The sequence below is a fragment of the Rhipicephalus microplus genome, chromosome 6 (assembly GCF_043290135.1).
Source record: "Rhipicephalus microplus isolate Deutch F79 chromosome 6, USDA_Rmic, whole genome shotgun sequence".
In the NCBI taxonomy this organism is placed as follows: Eukaryota; Metazoa; Arthropoda; class Arachnida; order Ixodida; family Ixodidae; genus Rhipicephalus; species Rhipicephalus microplus.
The window spans coordinates 175,908,644-175,932,515 of NC_134705.1; the positions used below are offsets into that span (position 1 = coordinate 175,908,644).

The 23,872-nt window shown below is 42.4% G+C and overlaps 1 protein-coding gene across 2 annotated transcripts in view; it reads right to left on the reverse strand.

Moving 5' to 3' along the window:
- The window catches only part of Girdin (protein girdin), a 36,020-nt gene that overhangs the window by 6,957 nt on the left and 5,191 nt on the right, over positions 1-23,872 (reverse strand). The window contains exons 4-25 of one of the 2 annotated variants that reach the window (XM_075867082.1): positions 22,783-22,852; positions 21,972-22,255; positions 20,693-20,859; positions 20,134-20,215; positions 19,541-19,612; positions 19,368-19,454; positions 18,583-18,729; positions 15,225-15,366; positions 13,670-13,782; positions 11,537-11,575; positions 11,029-11,169; positions 10,084-10,209; positions 9,759-9,935; positions 8,917-9,105; positions 6,844-6,953; positions 5,471-5,551; positions 5,119-5,232; positions 4,778-4,850; positions 3,696-3,836; positions 1,960-2,058; positions 643-816; positions 87-185 (exon numbers count right to left, since the gene is read on the reverse strand). In XM_075867082.1, the coding sequence (XP_075723197.1) occupies positions 87-185; positions 643-816; positions 1,960-2,058; positions 3,696-3,836; positions 4,778-4,850; positions 5,119-5,232; positions 5,471-5,551; positions 6,844-6,953; positions 8,917-9,105; positions 9,759-9,935; positions 10,084-10,209; positions 11,029-11,169; positions 11,537-11,575; positions 13,670-13,782; positions 15,225-15,366; positions 18,583-18,729; positions 19,368-19,454; positions 19,541-19,612; positions 20,134-20,215; positions 20,693-20,859; positions 21,972-22,255; positions 22,783-22,852 (2,727 nt within the window). Of the gene's footprint in view, positions 1-86; positions 186-642; positions 817-1,959; positions 2,059-3,695; positions 3,837-4,777; positions 4,854-5,118; positions 5,233-5,470; positions 5,552-6,843; positions 6,954-8,916; positions 9,106-9,758; positions 9,936-10,083; positions 10,210-11,028; positions 11,170-11,536; positions 11,576-13,669; positions 13,783-15,224; positions 15,367-18,582; positions 18,730-19,367; positions 19,455-19,540; positions 19,613-20,133; positions 20,216-20,692; positions 20,860-21,971; positions 22,256-22,782; positions 22,853-23,872 lie in introns of both variants that reach the window. The other variant, XM_075867081.1, reaches the window with a different exon arrangement.

A 23,872-nucleotide genomic window follows, 5' to 3' on the forward strand; every position in this document is an offset into this window, starting at 1 on the left:
AAACACAGGGTGACGGCAGCACAAATGCAATAAAGCCATTTGCAGCATGTGCTCAAGCACACACGTGCACACACACACGCACACACCTTTAGTTTGGCATTTTCAGAGCGCAGGTTTTTTGCCACTGGTTCATCCTGGGCCAGTCGCAGCACCTCACTTGAAAGGTTTGCTTCCTCCAGTTGCTCCTGCATAAACAAGAACACTTGCGTTATTGCATCAAAACGCGACTGCTGCTGCCAGGATCGAACCCGCAACCTTTTTGGCTCAACAGCTGAGCACTGCAACCACTACACCACTGTGGCAGTAGAGCATACCATGCACAGCCTGCATTATGTGATGGTTGAAGATTCGGTGCCTGCCAGTGGCACATCTTTACATCACAATTGCTACAATACAGTTACAACACTACCGATTCTGTCCCCTTTACCTCATGGCTTCACTTTCTCTTGGTTTTCATTAAGGTTATGTGCAACAAAACGACAACAACAAAAAGGGCCTTGAACTTACTTTTTCGTACATACATTTCTCATAGTATCGTCTCAAGAATTTCGATATGCTTCTCCCAGATGTCTATTGATTTGTTATATCACCCAAACGAAATTTCATGACAAACTGGAAGAATGAACGCGTCACTCGGTGTACCTTGAGGCTTGCATTCTCCTGCTTGAGCAACTTGCACGAGGCCTTGACGCAGCTGAGGTTTGACGCCAGGGCCTGGTAGTCGGCCGACAGTTGCTCATGCAGTTTCTCCAGCACCTGGTGGTCGCGCATCAGTGCCTCCTTGCTCTGGGCCAGCTCCGTCTTTTCCACAGAGAGCTGCGCGCAGACGATTTGCACATTTTTATACCACGCTTGAATCCTTGCCTTTGCTAAAAACTGGACAATTTCACGGCAGTGTTCTACAAAAAGAAAAAAAATCTATTCATCCTTTAGCAGTGCACTTAACCGGGCTGATTGGTACATGATTAAAACTTGAAAAAATGGCGCTGGACACGGGACGGTCAGAGAACAGCAGCTGAAGGCCCTGAAGTAACAACCAACGGTTTATTGCTTGGGTATGCAATATATACCGTTTTGGTAACATGCAGATGCTAATAAAAAGCGGCGTTAGCGAAGCTTACCATATTTACACACATGAAAATGCCTGCGTCAGTGTTGCATTGATTTATCTACATAACTGTCAAATCAGTTGTCTGAAACGTGACACTGTTTGGCGATACATTCGGTACAACGACCTCTTGCTTCTGTTTGCGCTTTGCGCAGTTACTGTATTTTTGTTGTTCTTCCGCGCAATGTTTCTGTATATATTGCACATTCAAGCAATGAACCATGTTACTTCAGCGCATTTATCTGTTGTTCTCTCACCGTGCCATGGCCAGTGCTGTTTGTTCATGTCTTAAACTTTTCACCTTAATAAATAAAACTCAGAGTCGCCTTCAGAGCGTGGTTCTTCACGGCCACGAAATTGTCCCAATTGCAACAAGCGAGTCGTACCATCCCTGTTTATAATAGAGTACAGTAGGAACCAGGCCAGATAATTGACCTCAACAAACTTTAGCTGGGTGATAGCGTTTCCAGCTGTCGTCTCTTTTGTATGCCCTCTACCTCCTATGCTCACAGAGTAAAAGCTCGGGGCTCTCTGTGAATGCATAGGAGGCTTTAGTGGCACTACTCGTCTGACAACAGTGTTTCGTGCACAAGATGCGAGGTCTTGGCCCGAGGTAAATTACCTTTAACAGTAATGCAAAGAGTATAAGACAAAATACCATTAGCTTTGCATCTTTTTGCAGATCAGAACTTAAAGGCACTACAGAAATTTGCAGCAATTGCAATTCAGTAAATTTTTTGCGAGTATAGTTACTTCCTTATGCATTCCTATGAGGTGACATGTCTAAAACCGGCATACATTTTAGCATGACATCGGCAAAAACACGCAATAAGAAAATGACAAAATCATACCTGATCTCGTTGTGTCTCGGCCTTCAGCAGCTGCTCCTGAAGTTCTGACACTTTCTGCTGCAGGGCAGTGTGCTGTGATCCTAAATAAGCTGCCTCCACCTGCACACAGACCACAACTTGACACTGATACACCTGAATTTGACATGACACCTATGACCTCTTGCTCTGTGATGCTCTAATTATTTCCCAAGCTCGATTAACCTGCCGTCCGCGTAAGAGTGTTTTGTAAAACTTAAGCAATGCATATTCTCTGTGAGATATGGCAGTCCAGACAGGTGCAATGGCACATAATTTAATACCTGGTGCCTAATTAATGGATGCAATCTTACTTTCATTCTCTTCAAATGCTTATTATCGATAAAGGCATCGTCACAACTGTGTCAAAGTCTGAATAACTGATTGACTGGTCTCTGCAATTGCTGAAAAGGTGGAAGACCTTTTGTGGCATAATGTGACAATGAGCTGAGGGGTACAGTTACTACCTTTGCAAGGCAAAAATGAGATTTCAGTATGATTGATTGATTGTTATCTGGGGCTTCACGTCCCAAAACCACCATATGATTATGAGAGACGCCGTAGTGGAGAGATCCAGAAATTTTGACCACCTGGGGTTCTTTTAACGTGCACCCAAATCTGAGAACACGGGCCTACAGAATTATCGCCTCCATCAAAAATGCAGCCACCACAGCCGGGATTTAATCCCGTGACCTGCGGGTCAGCAGCCAAGTACCTTAGCCACTAGAGTGATTTCAATATGCGCTAACTAGTAAGCATAGAACAGCTATTACGACTTAATTGGGCAGTGAATGCATCAGGCTCTGTTAGGCTTGATCAAGAGTTGCAGCAACTATGTTTTAATTTCCAGCATGATTAAAAATTGGGTATTCATTAGTGAAGCTGTACCGAAGTGCTACGGGGTGTGCCTTTGTTGCATACAGCTGCTAGTAAAGTCATACATGCCTTTTATTTAGTTCTGCAGATGCAAAATTATCTAGCCACAACACAAGTTGCACACGCAAAGCTGCTCACACAAGCCAGCATCACACAAGCAATGCTGAACTGAAAATTGTTGACACTACTTGCAAGGGTACTTGACACTACTTGCATGGCGGTCAAAACAACAGAAAGTCGCAATATTGCCACATTGAGTTGGCCATGCTGAAATATACTACTGATTCGGCACCCCTTACTAACGCTGCTTGTTGTACTGTTCCTAAGGTTTCTAACCGAAGAAACCACTTCGAGCAGGCAGCAACTTTTCCGGAAACCTACATGATAGCCTCAAACCAAGAAAGAATTGTTTCACACTAAAAGAACTGCCGTATTCCATAAACTACAGTATGCCATAAATTGTTCACTAACATTTTATTCTGGCTTTGGGCTTTTTATAACCATGAAACTTAAAGCTCATCTGTTACTCTAGTCATCTTTTAGAGTTTGTTCCTAATGTTAGTAATCTGTGATTTGTCATCCTTGTGTGTGAACTTAAAAACTCTTATACTTCAATTTCGTTGCAAGTTAACGCACGAAAACAGCGTAAAGGGGTCGATACGGCCGTTCGATACGGCATCTTTATAGGCTACCTTGCAGTTTTAGGATGTTAAAAACGTTACACCCAACAACTTTTGGCTGTCAAATGAAAAAGCAGCAGCTAACTAACTGCCTTTAAGTAACAATCAGAAGTGTTTTTTTTTTTGGTCATCAGCACTCCATGTCAGGGCCACAATTTCACACACCTGTAGTTGAGCGTGTTGAGCCTGTAACCCCAGGTGGCGCTGTTCTCCACTCGTTGCTCGCCCCTGCAAGGAAGCTGTGTGCTCTTGCAACGCTTGCAGCTGGCTACGCAGGCGCCAGGCTTCTTCCTCAAGGCAGCCATTCTAATGAGCGAGGGCACGGGAGGTCAGGAAGTTAGAATAAAACCCTGGTGCGAATAAAATAATTAAGTACAGTAGAGCTTTGTTATTAACGACATTGATATAACAAAGCAGATATAAAATGTTTATTGCCAGAATTGGCATACTGAATATACACTAAGACCTCATTATAATAAAATTGCATTTTACACAAAAATAAGTTTGTTATATTTAAAAATTCGATATAACCAATATTTCATTATATAAATATTAGTTAAATAGAGGTTTGAGTGTAATGAATGCATTCGACAGAGAACTCAATCATCGAATTAAGACTGATTGAAGACGGGCTCACATTTTATAGCATTTTTTAGTGGCTGCCACGTCATATTTCTCATATTATTTATTCATAGTTATTTTATTTGTTTTGCTTTAGTTTGTTTCCTTTTGTTGCAGTTTATTTAAGACAAAAATTAGAAATCGTGGCTCTTAATAGAATCTGAGGGTAGGCAGTATAAGACGACATCTTGAAAATTTTGAAAATGCCACTTCTGCAGCTCTGAATATTTTTGCACAAATGCACTATTTTAGGAATTGAAATGTAAGATTATTTCATAATTAATTTGGAACTCTGTCGGACAATCTTCCAGTTCGAGTGCACTACACTAGCATCAACCTTGTGCTTTTAGAAGTCATTTTTACTTACTGAGTGAAGTTAACATTGCCAGCACGTTATAACTGTAAACAAGAACTACTCCAAATGCTATAGAACCTCTGAAAACAACGTTTAGAGCATTCCCTGTTTCACTAGAACAGTACGGCTCAATAGAGGGTACACTACTGTACTGAATTAACAGGCCACAAGAGCAGAACGTATCAATCTTTTAGTAGCCCTTGCTGCCCAACTATAATGAGTTGCGTACATTGATACGGTCCTCATGAAGAGCACATACATGCATACACACCTTCTTTTCAAGTGCCTGAATGCTCTCCTTTAGTTCCACGACTTTCTTTGAGATCAGCTTGTCTCTGTCCACACTGCTAACACAAATGAACATTCCAAATGTCAATGGAACATGAGCACAGCAAGTACTTCATGCAGAAACAAAAGACTTGCTAGGCATGTAAGTTAATCAGCATGACTTCCACTGAGAGGGTTTGATATCGAGCCCTCCATTCACTTCTCATTTCTCGCTTTTTCTCAACCAGATCAAAGTGTGAAGAGATTGATTAGGGACATGAAAAGCTAAGCGACAAGATAGTGCTCGCAAAAACTTCATTCACGACTAACTAGGGTGATCCGTACCTGTTTGTCAACTCGGGAACACACTCTATCAGCTCGGTGCTTTTGGGCAGAATGGCCTCTCGATCAGCTTTGGATCTTTTGTCTTCTGCACTCACGCTGGACAAACTTTCAACCCTGAAATAAATTAATGGCATGTAATTTCTTAACATAAAAAACTACAAACTAGTACTGCGATAGCCAATGTGAGTTGTTACAAATGGTCGATAATAATTCTCAGTTAACCATGTTACACAGCAGGATTCTCCCTTGTTTTAGTTTTGTTAACATAAAATGACAATTTAAGAGAAATAAAGATTGCGATATAATGGCAAAAAAAGAGAGAGAGAGAGAGAAAAAGACGAAAACCACTCACTCTTCCAACACAGCTTTGGTCTTCTCGAGACAGAAAAGTGGCGTGAAGGTCGGCTCTCTCGGGGACTCCTGCGTTTCTCGGCTAGGGACAGAATAAAATTTGCACATTAAGACACATGAATGACATGCACTACAAAGGAGGTTGCCATAGCCTTTAGCCGAGGCATGAGCAATACTTGAAAATTTAGGTTAAGCACGCCCATTGCTCATACGGTCGAACCCCTTTATAAGAGGCACTGATATAAGAGACAAATGGGTATAAGAAACACCAGTGTAACCACGGTACAACAAAGGTTTATAAGGAAATGCATACGAGATACGCTGCTTATAAGAGACATCTCGTATAAAGGACAAGAATTTCCGCCCGGAGCAGGCCTCTTATAAAATGGTTTAACTGTAAACGCATGCCTCATCTTGCACAAGGCATAATATGAATAGCACAAGAGACGTGAATTGGGCGTCCACGGTGCATGCTTACAACAATGTGCATCTATGTTGTTCAAAGCAGTGCTTTTTCACGCCGGAAAAACATCGAATATAACTGAACGAACACACCGGTAACTATCCACTAGCCTTGCTAATGATGTGGGCCATTGTTACATTCACCCAATTTCCTCACCACAGCTTGGCACACCATGATAAACTCGAAACACAAGCACGATTTTGAAACGCAGCAATCTACACCAGGACACACTCTGCGAAGCTTTCAGTTAAAAAGAAATTTGGCTATAGCCGCCAATGAAGGCGGCACACACGACTATGTAGGGATAACGTGATTGATTGATATGTGGGGTTTAACGTCCCAAAACCACCATATGTATATGAGACGCCGTAGTGGAGGGCTCCGGAAGTTTCGACTTGACCCCTGGGGTTCTTTAACGTGCACCCAAATCTGAGCACACGGGTCTACAACATTTCCGCCTCCATCGAAAATGCAGCCGCCACAACAGGGATTCGATCCCGTGACCTGCGGGTCAGCAGCCGAGTAGCCTAGCCACTAGACCACCACGGCGGGGCATAGGGATAACGTGATATAAGTCATATGTTCTGCTAGAGGTAGAGTATCCAGTTTTTGCCTAGCCTGAACAAGCCAAAATAAAGACTTCCATGTAATGTTCTGGTGCACACTCATATCCATAGATGCCTGTGGAGTATAAACGTGTGTTTCAGCAAACATTCACGTGATTGAGGAAAGGGCAAAGTAGAAAACGCGAAGCAGTTTATTCTATTGAACCAATGCCAGTACTTTGGCGTTTACAGGTTTTCACAGATCCCATTAAAACATTGATTAGCGTATAATAACTGCGACGTTACAATCGTTGGGCCGACAGGAGTTTAAAGCAACTACAAGTACCCTCTCCCTGCGAGGCTTACCTGTTTTCTCTCTGCGTTTTCCACAGGCTCGTTGTCAGCTCCAAACTTGTGGCGATGCGGTCGAGCTCACTGGTCAGTTGTTCGTTACGCATTTTCTCTTCTACGAGCTCCTGCAACGTGCAAACCAATTATAGTGAAAAAATATATAGTAGCCTCAGTTTTTGTTTTAATGTCACAGCCAACTTTTTTTTTTCTGTTCCTACTCCACCACCATGCCAATGCTTCTTAGTGAAGATGATTGAAAACACTAGAACAATCTGGAGAAGAATGCAAATCTGCACGCAATATCTCAAGAGCGTCAGATAATTGTCTGTTTTTTTTCGATGAGCAGTCGGTTACTGCATTGTGAAATTTGTTTAATGTATTTGAATGATGCCTTTCCGTGGTAGTGGTGATTTAAATTTCAAAATCGGATCAATGCAGGATGTCCTATCGCTTTAGTAAGAAAGAAATGTATGCTAAATTTACACATGGCAAAGCATTTTCTTCAGAATGTGTACTGAAGTACCGTAGAATGCTGGCCGAGTTGGTATACAAAAACCCACATCTTATAGTCTGCAAAGACAACATTGATATAACGTCACGTGAACATTAATAAAAACCCAAAGAAGCAAAAAAAAGAACATAATCAAACAGAGTGAAATAACTTGCATAAAAATAAAAAACAAGGGTTATCAACAAAACTGCGAGTAGAAGTCAACTTCGGAAAATGTTTCATATGACAATTTCTGTACGTCTATTAAGAATAAAAAACAAAAAAAGAACATAAGCAATCTGGACACAGACATAAAAATAGATGGTCCTATGCAACTTGCTATGTAATTACACGACCACACGTGTACGCATGTATAACTGTATGCATGTACAGTCGAACTCGCCCATAACAATACTCAACTGTCACGAAACCTTCATTGTTATAGCCGATAACTGCTGTTAACGGGTTGCACAAAAATATGCAAAATATCGGGATGGCAGGCTATTGTGAGAAAACTGCGACATCAGATGGGGTATGCAAGAGATATGAATGACAGAACTGCAAATTATTCGGGCATGACTGAAAATACAGATGCTTTCATGAGACTGCCACAAACCCCATAGGGCCAACGTATGACGACACCTGAAGGACTCCAAAACTCTTCCGAGTCCTAATTATTACCTCAAATTTCATGTTCAAAATTGTATGAACAAAAGCCACCACTGTTGCTGCATCTCAGCGGATTTTAAACGTCAGCAATAGTATTGAAAACTGGGATAGTTGGTACGGCAGCATTTTTGGGTACGTCTGTATTCCTTCTGTCTTCAATCATCATCATCACCGTTTAATGTACCCTTAAAGGCCCTTTTCAGGGTATTACATGAGGGGGGGGGGGGGGGGGGTCAAAAGCATCAATAACAGCATGGTCATTGTTACATAAGGGGTCTTCATCGATCTCTCGCTGTACCCAAAAATATTGAAACATCGGCTTTGCAGCAGTTCCACTAGCTATGCGGTGAAGCATACTGCAAATTCAAAGGGACGCTTGGGCCGTGGACGGGGGGATTCAGCTGCTTGAATTTCTTGTTCTTTTAAAGAGGATAGTCTTTTTCGGGGACCTTCAACGCAAAAATTTTGGTCTGTCTGTACATTTGTCTGTTTGTCTACTCTTAACGGCACCGGGTATTTTTTTTAGGGTTTTCGTTGCACTACCTTTCGGCGCGGAAATCCAACAGCCAGAATTCATTGCTATAACCGATAATACGGCATGCAGGCATTGCTTTACGCAGGTTATTTCACATAGAAAATGACAAATGCTGACTGTGCAGCAGCTTATCATTGTTATAACCGGTATATTGTATATTGTTAAAAACGGTATCATTATAAGTGGGTTAAAGTGTACATGTGTACACATACAAACTCTCAAAATAAAGCTTTATTTTTCTTCAACTAGAGAAATAATTAGAAACCATAATACTGGTTTGTGCATTTTTACAGCTTGCTTTTATAGTTAAGGTGTTTACCATGCGTTAAAAACTACTACTACAGCACTATGAATCCCTATAAAATGAGCTGGCGGTCTCTGATGCCACACGCACCTGTCGTAGATCACTGACGGCCTTTGCTTCCAGCGAGGCCTTCTGGGACAACTCTTGGCAGCGGTGCTCCAGGTCTTGGTTGTGAGCAGCCGAGGCGGCTGCCTTCTGGGCTTCCTTGCGCAGCTGCTCATTCTCTCGTTCCAGAGTAGACACGCGCGAGGACAGCTCGTCCAGCGATTGATCCTTGGCCTGTCATGTCAGTATAGCAGAAATAGTAGTGTGTACACAACAATCACTCCTCATACAGCTGTATCTTCTGACATTGCATCACTTATGACGTCAGCTCAGAAAGCATGGAATTATAGTCCTCATCTTGCAGTTTATGCCACAACAGAGTTCAGCACTGACGTATGTGATGCTTGTCAGAGCGCTTGTTGTAACTTGTTAGAAAGCGGAGACAACCAAACGAGAGCCACTGACAATTAAGACAAGAAAAGCATGGGGGACATCAATTGTTGCCTTTTAGTGTACTGCAGTAATGACACAACTTGAAATGAGTGCTGTCTAGCACTTTCGGTATAACACATAGCAAAATTTCAATAGGAGCAGACAGTGATGCGCCTTCCATTGTAGCCAATCCGCAGAGCATTGGAAATCGTATCTGAAGGTTGTGGGTTTGGATCACATACGTAAAGGGAGTTCTTTTGTCCATTCTAATTTATTTGAATTTAGACTGCAATTAATGTCCCCTGTGCTTTCCCTGGTTGCAGACATTTGGTTGCATCTACCCGTGTTACAAGCCCCTTGAAAAAATTTTTCTCTCATTCATGAAGAAATGAAGTTCATTTGACACTTTAAGGTAACCGTGTGGTATCGGTTTCAATGCGCAACTGGTCACGAACCTGAAGTGACGACCGTAGCCTACTCGCTTCGCGATCCAAAGACCGGCGCTCCTGTTCGGCCCGGTGCAGCCACGTTTCCAGGTCCGCGCCTTCCAACTCTATGCTGTGCATTCTTTGGAGCTGACTCTTGAGAGACTCCAACGTAGACTGCAACTTTGCATTCTCCGCTTCTGCTGCCTGCAATGGGCGGACCGTGCAACAATAACGAAAGACCCTCATGCGTCGTGTCAGATTTACCAACAAGATATATTTTTGTACTAGGAAAGCATCCATCCGCTAGATAAAACGCTGCCGTCATTCCTGTAAGAGGCTGTTTACGACTTACCTGAAGCTCGGTCCTACACGTAGACAGCCTGCTCTGTGACGCGTCGAGGGCCTTCTGCAGTCTTTGCGCTTCCAGATTCGACGCCAGGGCAGCCTTTTCAAGTTCTTCGATTTTGGCGCACTCGTTCTAAAACGAGCGGGAAATATCAGACATTACACACAAAAGGGTATGTTGTTGATCTAGCTGGCTTGTCCTTGAAGAAGGGGGAATGTGCAAAAAAGAGGGTTCGAGACAAGGCCTAAACTTGGAGTCTTTCTCATGATCATCTGAGTTTCTTCCGATACTCATGCTCGTTTATTTTATGGTAATAGACAATATTCAAGCCAAGTTTTTGCTTTAACAAAAAAAACTAATGCATCTTACACAGCCAAAAGGCATTAACGCCTGACAGGGATTGCGTATATGGCACACCTTCAAGTTTCTCCAACAACACAATGCAGCAATTTACTTAGCATTACACACATATGACAAAAAAATGTGGCATTAAGACTGGGCCAACAATCTAGAGTGGAGGCCTCCAAAATAAGTTTTGAGCTACAAACCAGCCACAACATGCAATAGTTTGACTAGCACCATATTTTTTTTGCCTGTGCAATGCATTTTCACAATGTATTACCTATAAGGAACAATGTACAATGAAAAGCAAAATCGGCATATACAAAGTAGCAAGACATTTTTTTGTTTGTGCTGCCACTGAAATTGTGATGGTTCTCTGCTCAATTTATACTCATTGAGTCTGCTTATAGTACAGAATGATTGACTCACAAATTCAACCTCTAACGAACGTTGTTAATGTACACTTATCGACCATGAAAAACTCAGCGTTTTAAATGTACTGGTGCCCTTTAGTAGTCTCTGATGTCGGCAAAATTGATAAAGTTCAACAGTTGTAACTCCACTAAGCACACAATCAGAAGTTCGCATTAAAAGGAACAGAAAAATCACCTTGCTGATTTCTAGTTGACGCTGCAATTCTGCCTTTTCAGACTCCAAGCCTGCTATTCGATGACGGTCGCCTTCGTGCTGCTGCTCCTTGGTTGTGTTTTCTTGTTCGAGTTGCTCAAGTCGCTCATTGGCCAAAGCACACTGCGAATGAAATTGAATAACAGCAATTCACTAAGTCAGCAATTCATTAAGTGGCTTTGAACATGCAGCAAAGCAGCAATATCTAAGAATTAAAAACTGAAACACGAGAGATACTCTCAAAACGAGATTGCCACAGCTCGATCTGTCATTCGCATGACTGACATGCACAAGACTGCATGAAGGTTTATAATGAGCTGTTTGCAACTAAGTGAACAGTGCTAACTTGAGGCCACATACAAATACATTACGGATTTTTTGTTCGACAGTACTGTTGCGTAGACTTAGCAGTGGTTACTAGAAAGGTGCTACCTGTGATCTTCTGTAACAACAAATATAGAAAAGTGCAACTGTCTGTAAAAACACTCACCTGTGCCTGTAGCTCTTTCTTGGTAGGACTCTCCTGCACCTGCATGAACGCACACAAGGAAAAAACGTATGCCATAAGAAAAACCTGGGCGTGATTATAGCACAGGCTTAACTTTTCACAGCCGAGTTTACCCACGACCTACTAAAAAGCATGGATGATAACCTGCACATTGATGCCATATTCCTAGACTTTTCCAAAGCTTTTGATCGCGTACCACACAACTTATTACTTAGCAAAATTAATTCCCTTGGCATTGCACAGAATATTGTCTCCTGGGTTAAACACTTCATCTCCAACCGTAAACAATTCACCTCTGCTAATAATCATAACTCCTCTAAAACTCACGTATCATCAGGCGTCCCTCAGGATGCGGGCTTATCACCTCTTCTATTTTTAATATTCATAAACGACCTGCCAACAAACATTCAAACAAAACTTCGACTATTTGCAGATGACTGTGTCATATACTCCTCCATCCACAACTTTGAAAACAGTACTAAACTACAGCAAGACCTCGACAAAGTTGCGCTATGGTGCCAAGACTCATCAATGCCGTTAAATCTAACCAAATGCGAATCGATGTCATTTTCTCGTAAACGCACCACTGTTCATCATACCTACTTTACCAATTCGCTTCCTCTCGATTCGGCTTCGTCATACAAGTATCTCGGAGTGCACATGTACCCATCTCTTTCATTTGCACCGCACGTACAGTCCATCTGCTCAGACGCTCTGCGTACGCTTGGTTTTCTGCGCTGTAACCTCAAATCAGCATCTCTTGACGTTAAAAAACTAGCATAATTAACATACGTACGGCCAAAGCTCGAATGCGCATAGTCCATTTGGAATCCATCCCAGGCATACCTCGTTAGCGAACTAGAAGCAGTTCAAAACCGCGCTGCCCGCTTTATAACCTCACAGTACTCCAGAGAAATCAGCGTCACCGCCCTAAAACAATCAATTGAACTGCCATCACTCACGTCGCGCCGCCTCATCTCGCGCCTATGCCTCCTCCACAGTTTCTTTTTCCGACCCCAATCAAGACACAAACTTTTACAGCCCCCAAACAGAACTTCTTCCCGCATTAACCATTCAAACCCCATTGCACGAATCAACGGCCGTTCATCCGCAATGAACGACTCCTTTTTCCCCCAAGCAATAACACTTTGGAATCGCCTTCCCGACACCATTGTTGCCACACCTGACCGCACATCATTCCGCGCAAAATTGGAATCCCACTTTGATTCCACCCATTAACCCGTGGCTGTAAATATATTCTACCAACGTACCGTATGTATAATTTGCTTGTGCCTAGTTGTTTGTACTCTAATTCCCAGCCAAAGCGTTTCTTTTGTGTGTTATTTGATTCATTTTTGTTGTCATTTTTTACCAAACTGCCATATTAGAACTGTACTGTTTATAATAATTTGTTCAACTTCAATTATACACACTTACAGCGTATTTTTTGCCCCCCCTTATGTAATGCCCTCGGGCCTTTAAGGATGCAATAAATGAAACGAAACCAAAAATTATGCTAAGCAAGGTGGTTTTGGTTAAAGCAAATGCGAAACTACAGATAACTTCAAGCACTCATGTTTTCTCTGCACAAATGCAGCCAGCTACATTAGGTAACAAGTTTCTTACTTGCGCGATTATTCTGATTTTGAAACTGTACTGCTGTTTACTCCATTCGAGTCTTGGGTTCCACAGAAATAATGGCATAGGGCCGGTACATAACAGCAGCCAAAGATTAAAACAGCATCCATCCATTTCTTCGAATACATTGAAGAAAATGGACAAAAATGCATTAAAATTCCCACAGTACATTTTTTTTAAAACCTGCTTGAGATCTTGAACACTATTCTTTCTTCTTCCAAGTATGAAAAATCAAGCAGCTGTTGTAGTATTTGTCATTTTGCTTAAAAGCGTTTGAATTGTTCTTTATGTCAATATTTTTAGCCAAACAGAATGCAAACGACTTGCTAGGAACATGAAGGATAGTTTCACTAACAAAAAACATGCAGCTAATCGATGCACATTAACACTAGGCCTACTACAACTTCTGGGATGCAGGTTCTACTCTGAGCATTGCTTGCCAAAATTAATTTTCAATATCAATAGCAAAAGACAGACCTGTGCCTTCATTTCGTCAAGGAGGACTTGCAGTCGCCTGTTCTCCAGCTCAAAGTGCAACGCCCTGGTCTCAGCATCCGTGTTCAGCTGCTCTAGCAGGCTGTTCTCTGTGCCTGCACACACATACACACCCACACACAAATTTTTTTTAATGTTCACATCACCAGCCAAAACAGTTCTAGTTGCTGCTCACACTTACTGTTTACATTAATGAGAAAATTAAGCTAGGTCGTCATTATCGTTATACGATGTAAAAAAAAACGCTGCTACCATGACAGGTTTCTGCAACTCGGCAATGACGTGGAAATGAAAAAACAGCAACACCATCATAAAGTTCCCGCACCAGTTTCTATGATGTGAATTTTGAAGGCATCTGTTTGGGACATGGTTCATTTTTATATTGGTAAATGCGAAACATGTTGTCTTTATAATAGAGTTGAAAATTAAAATTGAAAAGCCTTTAGAACATTTGGGAACTCACAATTAACTGAATACAAAAAGAAACAACACCAAGATACTGGCGTTGCTACATCAGCACGAAACAAAAGGTAATAGTCTGGTCTTCATTTTCTTGCAGTGAGATTCATGAAGATAAGTACTGAAAAAAATTTTATCAGCCTAAGACAATGTCTTGTTAGCGCCCCTTGAAGGATGGAACGTAGTGTGAGCATCACATATTCAAAGGTCAGTGGAAAGAGTGGCATGCTGGGAACTATATGTTGCCATGTCGCAGTGCAAGCAGAATGATGATCACGAATTAGAATGGCATTTAAAGAAAACATAATAAAAAAAAGTTTCTTTACAGTTATTTTGGCAATGAAGGAAAAAGTACTCCTCCGCGAAGTAGTCCGGTTCGGCTCATGTTTTTGAATGATTGCCGTGTTTGAATAACAAGGTTGCATACCATTTGCAAGTGAAATTCGTCCCAAGGTCCTTTGGCGAGTCGTCGGAATAGTTGGATGGCGACGAGCGCTCACCCAAAAACGAAGACGCTGTTTTGACTGTGAGGTGTACGTAAAACGTGCGACATTTCCACATGTTCAAAAACACGAAATCACACTGCAGGAAATAAAAGAATTCTAAATATGTCCTCGGTGTGGCTGCGTCTCCCTATAAACAACATCCTGTAAAAAATAATGTTTTTATATTCAAGCCAAAAGTACGGATGCAATTGTGGGACTGTAATCTTCATGGAGATAGTTATAGCGCGAGAACAAAACGACGACACAGACGCAAAGAACACAAAGGACACTTGTCTTTGTGTCATCGTTTTGTTGTCGCGCTATAACTATCGTCATGCCATACCAACTAGCCCAAGCAGCCACACTTCTATGTAATCTTCAGCGGTGGCAGATGCCCAGTTTGGCCCCGTCGCTTTCCCTTCACTGCCAAAAAAAGTAGTGGCCCGCAAGAGTGGCATACGGTACTAAAAGACCGCCTTTGTTCATGTCTATTACTTATCGCCCTCGCATTTCCGACACTGCGACAAAATTTGAGGGGGTTTACCCTTCCCTTGTCACTCGTGCAGCTGCAAAACCGCTGAGTCTACACTCACGTGGGGATGTGGCCTGCGCTCGCAGCCTCTGCAGCTCCCCTTGGAGTTGCACGTTCTCGTCCAGGGTGGCCTGGTGCTCAAGCCGCAGCTGCGCGTTCTGCTCCAGCAGCTTCTGCACCTGGCTCCGGTCCAGATCACGCTCCTGCCACACAGCGCATTATCCTTTCGTTAAACGATGCAACATCACCACAGTTTCACTCCTCTAAATGAATTTTTACACAACCATAATCATAGAGTACCATGCCATAGAAACACCAAATGTCACTTCATTAGGTACCTTCAAATTCCCGAAGGGTGGATAGGGTGTGTTTGCGCTGTCAAGTTTTCATAAAGAAAGTTCCAATTTTTTTCCACTGACGTCATAATTACTACACTAATACTGAAGGAGCTCTTCAACACTTTTTAAAGTAATCGTCAAAAATCACGTATGGAGTCACAGGGATTTGTCACATTTCAAATGCTTTCTCTCTCCTTTCTTACTAGCCACCACACTGATAGTTATGTGGGGGAGGGGGACAACAGGGGTGAGGGGATGCATACCTTCGTCAGCGTGCGTCACGACCTTGAGTATGCTTGAACGTGCGCCTTCTTTAAGTGTGATCACAAGTGCACGTGCGGGCACATAAAGGCATCTCGCAGTCGCCACGACATCTATGCAGCTTACGATGCTCAAATCAATGGAATCGCAACTTATAACGTGCTATTTTCGGTTTCTGGCATCATTCGTAAAAAGGGAGCGATATCAAGCCGACTTGGAGAATTCATTGTGAATTTCAGGTCACGTGATGCACTACAATGTTTGGCTCACATGTTCTCAGGAGCCTCAACTACCGATCGGCGACGTTTGCTGACCAAGCTGAAAAGGTGATGCACAGTGATCAGAAAGTTGTGGCCATTTAAACAACAAACAACACACCCTGTGCCTCCCTTGGCCCCAATGTCTGTTGATTTTATTAGGTGGCACATAACAAACAAGTCCCTCGATCCATATCCCTACTTTCGTGCTAATGTCGCGGAGGTACTCATGTTTTTGCGCCATACAGTAGTGAGTTGTGAACGCAAAAATAAGAGAAGTGAGTCGCATTTGAGCTTCGGCCCTTTTGTGGTGAGCGTGGCTGAGTGAGCCCCACATGAAAGTAATTTTTTTCCTAAAAGCAAGACGTAAGCAGAAGACATCTTAGGAAGGGGAAGACGTGATTCATGGGCCTCACAAGAGGTCGATTACCCGCTAGAGCCTCCAAAAGTCAAACGCAACTTTTTGTTAGCTGATGCTAACCTAGACCTGCCATGGTAGATTAGCTGGTAAGGCATTACCTTGCTGAGCTTGAAGAAGAAACACCCATGCACTTTAATTTAAGCGCACATCAAAGAACCTCGTCTGGTTGCAATTTATAATACCCTATTGCAGCGTGATGACTCATAATCACATTCTGACTATGGCAAGTAAATCCTCAAAATTATTCACACTATCAAAGAGGCTGAAGTTTAACATCATTAACTTCAAATCTTTTAGTTCCACTCGACATCACAATGACTAAAAATGTTACAAAACTAATTTGATATAATACATGAAGTTGGAATGCTGTAAGCGAGGCATCTGTGTTTTACCAAACACCAGTACCACAAAAAGTCATTCAGTTTATCTCTAAGTTTGTTTTTAACACCAACAGGAATGTCTCAAAGGTTATTAGTGGTAAATAATCATTGAAATCACTTCTCAGAATGAGTATGGTTCCAAAACAAAAAGCTATGATGGTGTATCTGTAACATGTAACCATACTGCCATTGCCACACTAGACAATGCAGTATCGCACACACCAACCAATCCCTAATGCCATGGTGAGGTACATGCCCCGCCGCGGTGGTCTAGCGGCCAAGGTACTCGGCTGCGGCGGCTGCATTTCTGATGGAGGCGGAAATATTGTAGGCCCGTGTGCTCAGATTTGGGTGCACGTTAACCCTTTCGGCCCTGGCGGTGTCAATTGACACCACCGCACAACATTTTCCCTACTATCTCGGAAACGTAACCAATGCTGCTCATTCTTGGGGGCATGGTTCTTCAATGATCCCCACTGCAATAGACACCAATATTGTGGCACGTTTGTGGAGGTAGCGGCCACAAAGAAGAAGCGCGACCGAGGTCTTTTGTGAAGCCGAGGCGCGTAAGTTGAGGCAGGTAAGCGCCATTTTCGGGACGACGTACCGAAGCTGTTTCAATAAATATGAGGCTGAAAAGTAAGACGTTGGTTTTCATTTTGTGTACACCATTAATTGGCAGGAAAAAAGAAGCCATTTTTGTCGTTTTCCAATCACTGGGCACCAATTACCTAATTTGATGTCACATTAATTAATCCGAAAATACTTGTACCAGAGGCTCAATTTTTCGTTTGTGGTCTTCTGAGGTCCAAACTACGAGAAAAACGCGCACAAAAAGTGTATCCGACCAAAATAAAGAATTCAGGGCTGAAAGGGTTAAAGAACTTCAGGTGGTCGAAATTTCCGGAGCCCTCCACTACGGCGTCTCTCATAATCATATGGTGGTTTTGGGACGTTAAGCCCCACATATCAATCAATCAACGGTGAGGTACACCTATGGTGCAAAACTGTTAGCACATCTAGCAGGCCAGAAAAGTCACGATAATATATTTATGTCATTACAGAGCATTTTACCTAACAATTTCTGCTTGAAGCTATTGTCAGTAGAATGATGTAAGCAAGTCTCAGCTTGCGAAGCCTCGTTTGAGACAACCGCTGTCGGCACTTGTGGCAGCACTTAGTCGCAATGAGAAGTCATTGAACAAGGAATGTCGCTGAGGCTAGCGACATTTCTTCTTCATCAGCTTACCAGTTTAATAAGCCTCCACATTTTCCTCAGCTTATGTCTTATCCGAATGTTTGGTTATGCCAGACGATGTTTTCCAACCAAACAGTCAAACCACTCAACAAAGAATGCCTCTAGAATGCCACGACCTGGACAACGAAGGATTCCATATTTCCCAGTTGTGTTGCGAGCATTACGGTGCGCAATTTTTACAACAAGACGACCTGCAATAATGAAGAGATGAAAAATCTCGGAACATGGCGTGTATGTTGCTGGAGTCAACATTTCGACAAGTGGTATTGTCTTCCTCGAAGCGACAACTCGTCTGAAGAAGACAAGGCCACTCGTTGAAACGGTCGCTCCAGCAACACCCCTTGTTAAAAAATATTAATCTCTTTAAACGTTTATCTTTTCCAAAACTTCTGCATTTCTTGCATAATGAAGTATTTTTATCATTCTACGAAGTACGTTACACAGGAGCTTCGCTGCATCAATTGGACAGACAATCAAATGGGAGAACAAATTGCTAGCTTGTACCAAGGTGCATTCGCTGAGACGAGCACGGGCCTTGAGTAGCTGGGCTTCCAGCTGCACGGCATGCTCCACGCGTCGCCGACTGCCTTCCAGTTGTTCCTCCAGCATGGCCTTCGTTTCACCCAGGATGCGCTTGTCCTCGCGCAGTTCCTGTCCACAACCACAGATCTCTCAGTCAAGCCGTGGTACTACAGCCTAGCAATTCATAGTCGGCTTGCTTTGTACAAAACAAGTGAAAATGACATTGTCAACACCTGTCCTTCTTTATTGCGCATTGCTTCGAATAATGACTCTCGCCTCCTCACTTTTGAAAGCTTGGCCTCACATATCAAGCGTCTGCAACGATTTGTTACTCGCTAAATGGAAATATTTGCTTTTGCCTTATGTTCCAAAGTGCCTGATGTGCGCATGCTTGCATCTATCTGGTGGTTGTTTTTGTGTGAGTGTTGTAGGAATTTCTTCAACTATTGATAATTGCATTAAGCAGCATCTGTTTATGAGCACACAGCACAACACAATTTTGTACTATTACTTTTAACAAGGTAGTAAATGGGTAAAAATGTTCTGTACGTGTTGGCAGAAAGTTGAAATAACGCTCACAACCAAAAAAAGTAAACGAGAAGTCCTATGTTTCTTGCCTTAGATCACTGGAATGTAAAACAGAGGCAAAATGTGCAACCACTCACAAGCAGCTGTGCATTTGATCCATCAACAGTGCTGTTCAAAACGGGGTCATTCTTAACTCCCCACCCACCTTTCTATCCCTCCCAACTGAGTCTTTCACTTACTTCAACTCGGCTGCGGAAGAAGTCAAGTTCACTCATCTTGTCTTTGTACCTCTGTATCTCACTTTCAAGTCTATCCAGCTTCAGCACCTGCAGTGAACACATTTTCACTCTGAAGCTATTCGTGTTTTCACAAACAGTCATCAGTTAAAAAAAAAGTCTTGTAAGATGCGCACCTTTTCCTTGAGAATGTCGATCTCGTCCCTATAGGCCTTCGCTGTTCTCGCATCTTGCACAAGCTCCAAGTTCTAGAATGCACACACGCACAAAAAGAAAGCCACACTTAGAGCATGTCTGAAGATCTCGAGATTCAAATGTAGAATGCAAAAGCACTCTTGTCTGCAGGCATCAATTTATTTTTAGCGGTAAAGACGGACAAGCTTCCCCGTGACATTAATGGACAAAGTTGCTAATGTCACGTAGTGCAGGAATACTTTATGCACTCCATAGATGACCATGCTTTAACTGAAAAAGTAATTGCAGTCTAAATACCAAACGTAGCTTGAGAGCATGAGAATTCCAAGCGAGGCTAGTTTAGTTTACGTTCCACATGGTGAACATGGAGCACAAGGAGACAAGTGGAGAAACGGGACAGATGCATTGAACAGGAAAGACATCTCTTCCACGATTTCGCTTGCTCTGTCGTGCTTGCGAAACCTGTGCAGTGCGTGCGTACAAATGGTCGACATGCTCACGAAAATGCTACACAAGCTGTCTGCTCCTCGACACACACAACGACATCAAGATGAGGTGAAATGCGACTGCTTACCTCTTGTCGCAACCTGGCAATCGCCTCCTTCAGCTGACTGAGCTCCTCTTTTTGTTCAGACAGTACTTCAAGTTTCTCCTCTCTGCAATACGTATAAATTTGAGGTTTGGGCTATGCCATAGATGAAGGCAAATTATGAGCTTTGTGCATCTCATCAGACCTATGTATTCAGATTAGTACCACAAGGAGCCTCCTTGTCGGGGCGGATGCTGCCCTGACAAAGACTAGTTTTTTTTTTTTTTTTTTTTCATAAGTGGCTTCAGCGACGTTTCTTTTTCAATGACCTTTGATTACATAAAGCCGCCATCTCTTCCTAAATGTCTGCCTTCTTTGGATTTCTGTGTAACTACAGCAACATTCCTAGTTTCCTCGTTCAATTAGTTTTTAAGGTTACAACAGAGGCATGACACAGAGCATTGGGACAAGCAGCAGATTAGCTATAGCAAACATCAGGACATTTATAGATGACTGAACTTTCAGTTTTAGCCGAGGAAATCTCTGAATCTTAGAAGCCATGAGGTCAGAAAGTGAAAAAGACGAAAGACCGCTGTAAACTCACAGCTCCTGCTGACAACGGCGAAGCTTGGCTTTGGTGTCGGCCAGTTCCACGCCAAGTCTGGAGTCGGCCGCTTGGGGCGAAGGTGCATCGGAGCCACCCCACACCTGATCGCCCGGACTGTCTGCACTGCCACTGGACTCCTGCTCCAATGTCAGGTTCACTAGGCGCTGGAATGTTGAACAGCCCAATATCAACTACATCAGCTACGAACAATGCAACATCAGTGTAAATTTTGGCAAGAGAATTGAAGTGCACACCAGAGCAGACGACACTCATTGATAAGCACACGATAAGCGTCAAAGTACAGTGCACGTGGCTCATATTCTCGGTTTGTTGCCAGTATTGGTATGAGCAAAAACGCATCGAGATGATTTACTAATCCACTAACACGAGCTACAGGATATAGGCAGATCAGCAAATAAGAATACATCAGCTCTATTTTGTACCATTGCTGAGAAAAGTACAAGCCAGACATTCAGAGGTAGTGTTGGCTGTAGTGAAGGACCATGATTATATTCATGATTATAACATACATTCACTGCATCTTACCGCAACCTATTGCTACTAAGAAATGTCAACGAAGTTGTGCCGATAAAACACGTGTGATATGAAAATTCACTGGACAATAATGGGACTGATTGTCCAGGTATGCTGACATGCAAGCTAACTTAATCATACGACTAAACAAGGAAGAAAAAATAAACACATTGATCATGCACAGTACTCATAAAACACCAGATATAGACACTAGAATAACTAGAACATGTAGGAAACATAGCAACATTTTAAAAAACGGACAACATGAATCCTTTTAGTGTTTGGTAGTTAGTTGCATTCTATTGTTATTCAAACAAAAACAATCATAAAATGTTCTAGCACGAGATGGAACAATAGAATGAGTGTGATAAATGCTTCATGCTTCTACATTTCCAGCAATATTTATGTAAGAAATTGGGAGTAATTGCTATTTTGTTGTGCAGAAAAAAGAGAAACTAAAGTTTGCCTAGCATTCACCACCCTTATAAAGTTTCTAACACTAAGTTATTCCATGACAGCTTGTGATGGATCAGTTATTCGGTATTTTAACAAAATCGAGCAACAATAAAAGCAATCGCAGAAAGCTGGCAGCTTCTGGATTTAGAACCCCAATGAATGACGGCACATGCAGTGGCCTAAAAACACAGAATTTCGGGGGCTCTTAGACTCGCACAAATGAGCACCAGCTTCACAAAACGAAGCAAAGTAGAAGTCAACACACAATACTACTGGCAACACAAACCTGCGCTGCACTGTCTCGTTGTCGGGAGAGGGTGGCTACGTGACGGACTAGAGTGGCGTACATGCGCGGCCGGTCAGCTTCGGGCAGTGTCTCTAGACGACCCCAGTCCCGCGTCCAGACTGAATCTGGATTGTCGGTGATGGAGGCGATTGCTTCGGCCAAGGAGGCCTGGGTGGCCAGGTCGAGTCTTCGAATGGCTTCGATGAAGCGTCCCTTGCGGCCACACTGTACCGCGCAGCCCAGCATCAGAAGGAGCAGACGACTCAGCTCCTGCTCGCTGCTCTCTGCAAATGAACGTTAATGAGCTCTAGTTTGTTCTGATAACTTGTTGGAGCTTGTGCACTTTACCAACTTGGCAGATTCGTAACAGCTGGAGCGATGCAACCAGAGAGCAACCATTGCAGTCGAATTGAACTCTAGAGTTTTACATGCAAACAGTTGACGACTTTCTTAAGCCTTTAATAAGGCACCTACACTTGTTCAACAACAAAAAAAAATGAATGTATAATTCGGTGTTCAGACAAACCATTCCAATGTGTCACTTTAAGTGTTCAGTAACACAGTATTGTGCAAAACACCTTTACCAAGCATGCAAAAACTTTCCAACTATGCACACCTGTAAGAACAACTGTTAAAAAAAACAAAAAACTTTTTTTAAGTAGGTCACCTAGCAGAGACATGAAATGTCAGTAATCAATGTCTATGCTCCAAATCACAACTAGCTGATGTAAAATGTTTGTATAACATTCCGTGAAAACTGTTTTCCAAGATTTAGAAGGCGTGATTGCATAGTATTTGGGTGTCACCTTACCGTCAAAGGTCGCTTTGGCAATGCTGACCACGTTGGGGAGGTGCATAACTAGCACTTGTTCTAGGACCTCCTGCAACAAGGCACAGGATTATATGATCAGGTGAGCAAGCAGTGCACAAAGACTAAAAGGCCCATTTAACAGTAAAATACTTGTACAACTTATGTATGCAATATTGAGAAAAGCACACGAAAGTAATAATGATTGTAGTCATTTTGCTGAAGTGACCACTTCATCTGTTCAGTAATTTTCAATTCGCAGCTCCTCAGTGCACAGCCTGTTGTCGAAGAATGATAAAATAATGATGGAGGTTTCGTAGAGAGTTTTATTACATCATAAAGCAGTAGCTTGCAACAGACAATGTAACAGCTCAGCCCCATGGTGCCTAACAATATGCAGCAATAGCTTCGTATGTTACTCTCTGCAGCTATTTTGAGGTTTCTGCGCCGTACCTGAATACGATTTTCTGTAGGCATAATGATCAGCTCAAAATGACAAGAAAATATCACCGGCTTTTGTCGTCTCGCACAACGCTTCCAGGTTTAAGTGGACATATATACAATCAATCAATCATTTTATTTTCTTTAGATAAGGTGGAGTACAGGACTAAAAGCTCAAGAGCTTGACGAGGTCCTGACCCCGTTCACAAGTTGACAAAGCAGCAGGAATGGCAGTCAATCATGCACAACAAATATGAAATAAACATATAGGTATAACATCACAAAAAAGTAATACAAAAAGTTTATGAAAACAGTGCTAAGATAAAAAGAGAGTAGTTCAAATGTTTGGTCATGAAGTGGCATGAATATGAAAAGCAATAATAAGAAGGAAAGAATGGGCATAAATTCTGAGAGATGTATCATTGAGGATAATGTATCAGTTGGGCGGAGTGTTTAATCTGACAGTTTTGTTTAGAGGAAGGATCGAAATCTTCGCGGTTTAAAAAGTTTAACAAAGAAGGTAGTCTGTAGGACAATGATTGTTTGTCATAAAAAGTTCTTGGGGTGGGTACAGTCCAAACTTCTTTGTGCCTGGTGAGTCGGACACTTGTGTTTACGCTAAGTTTAGCAAGATTTATTGTGGTATTGGTAC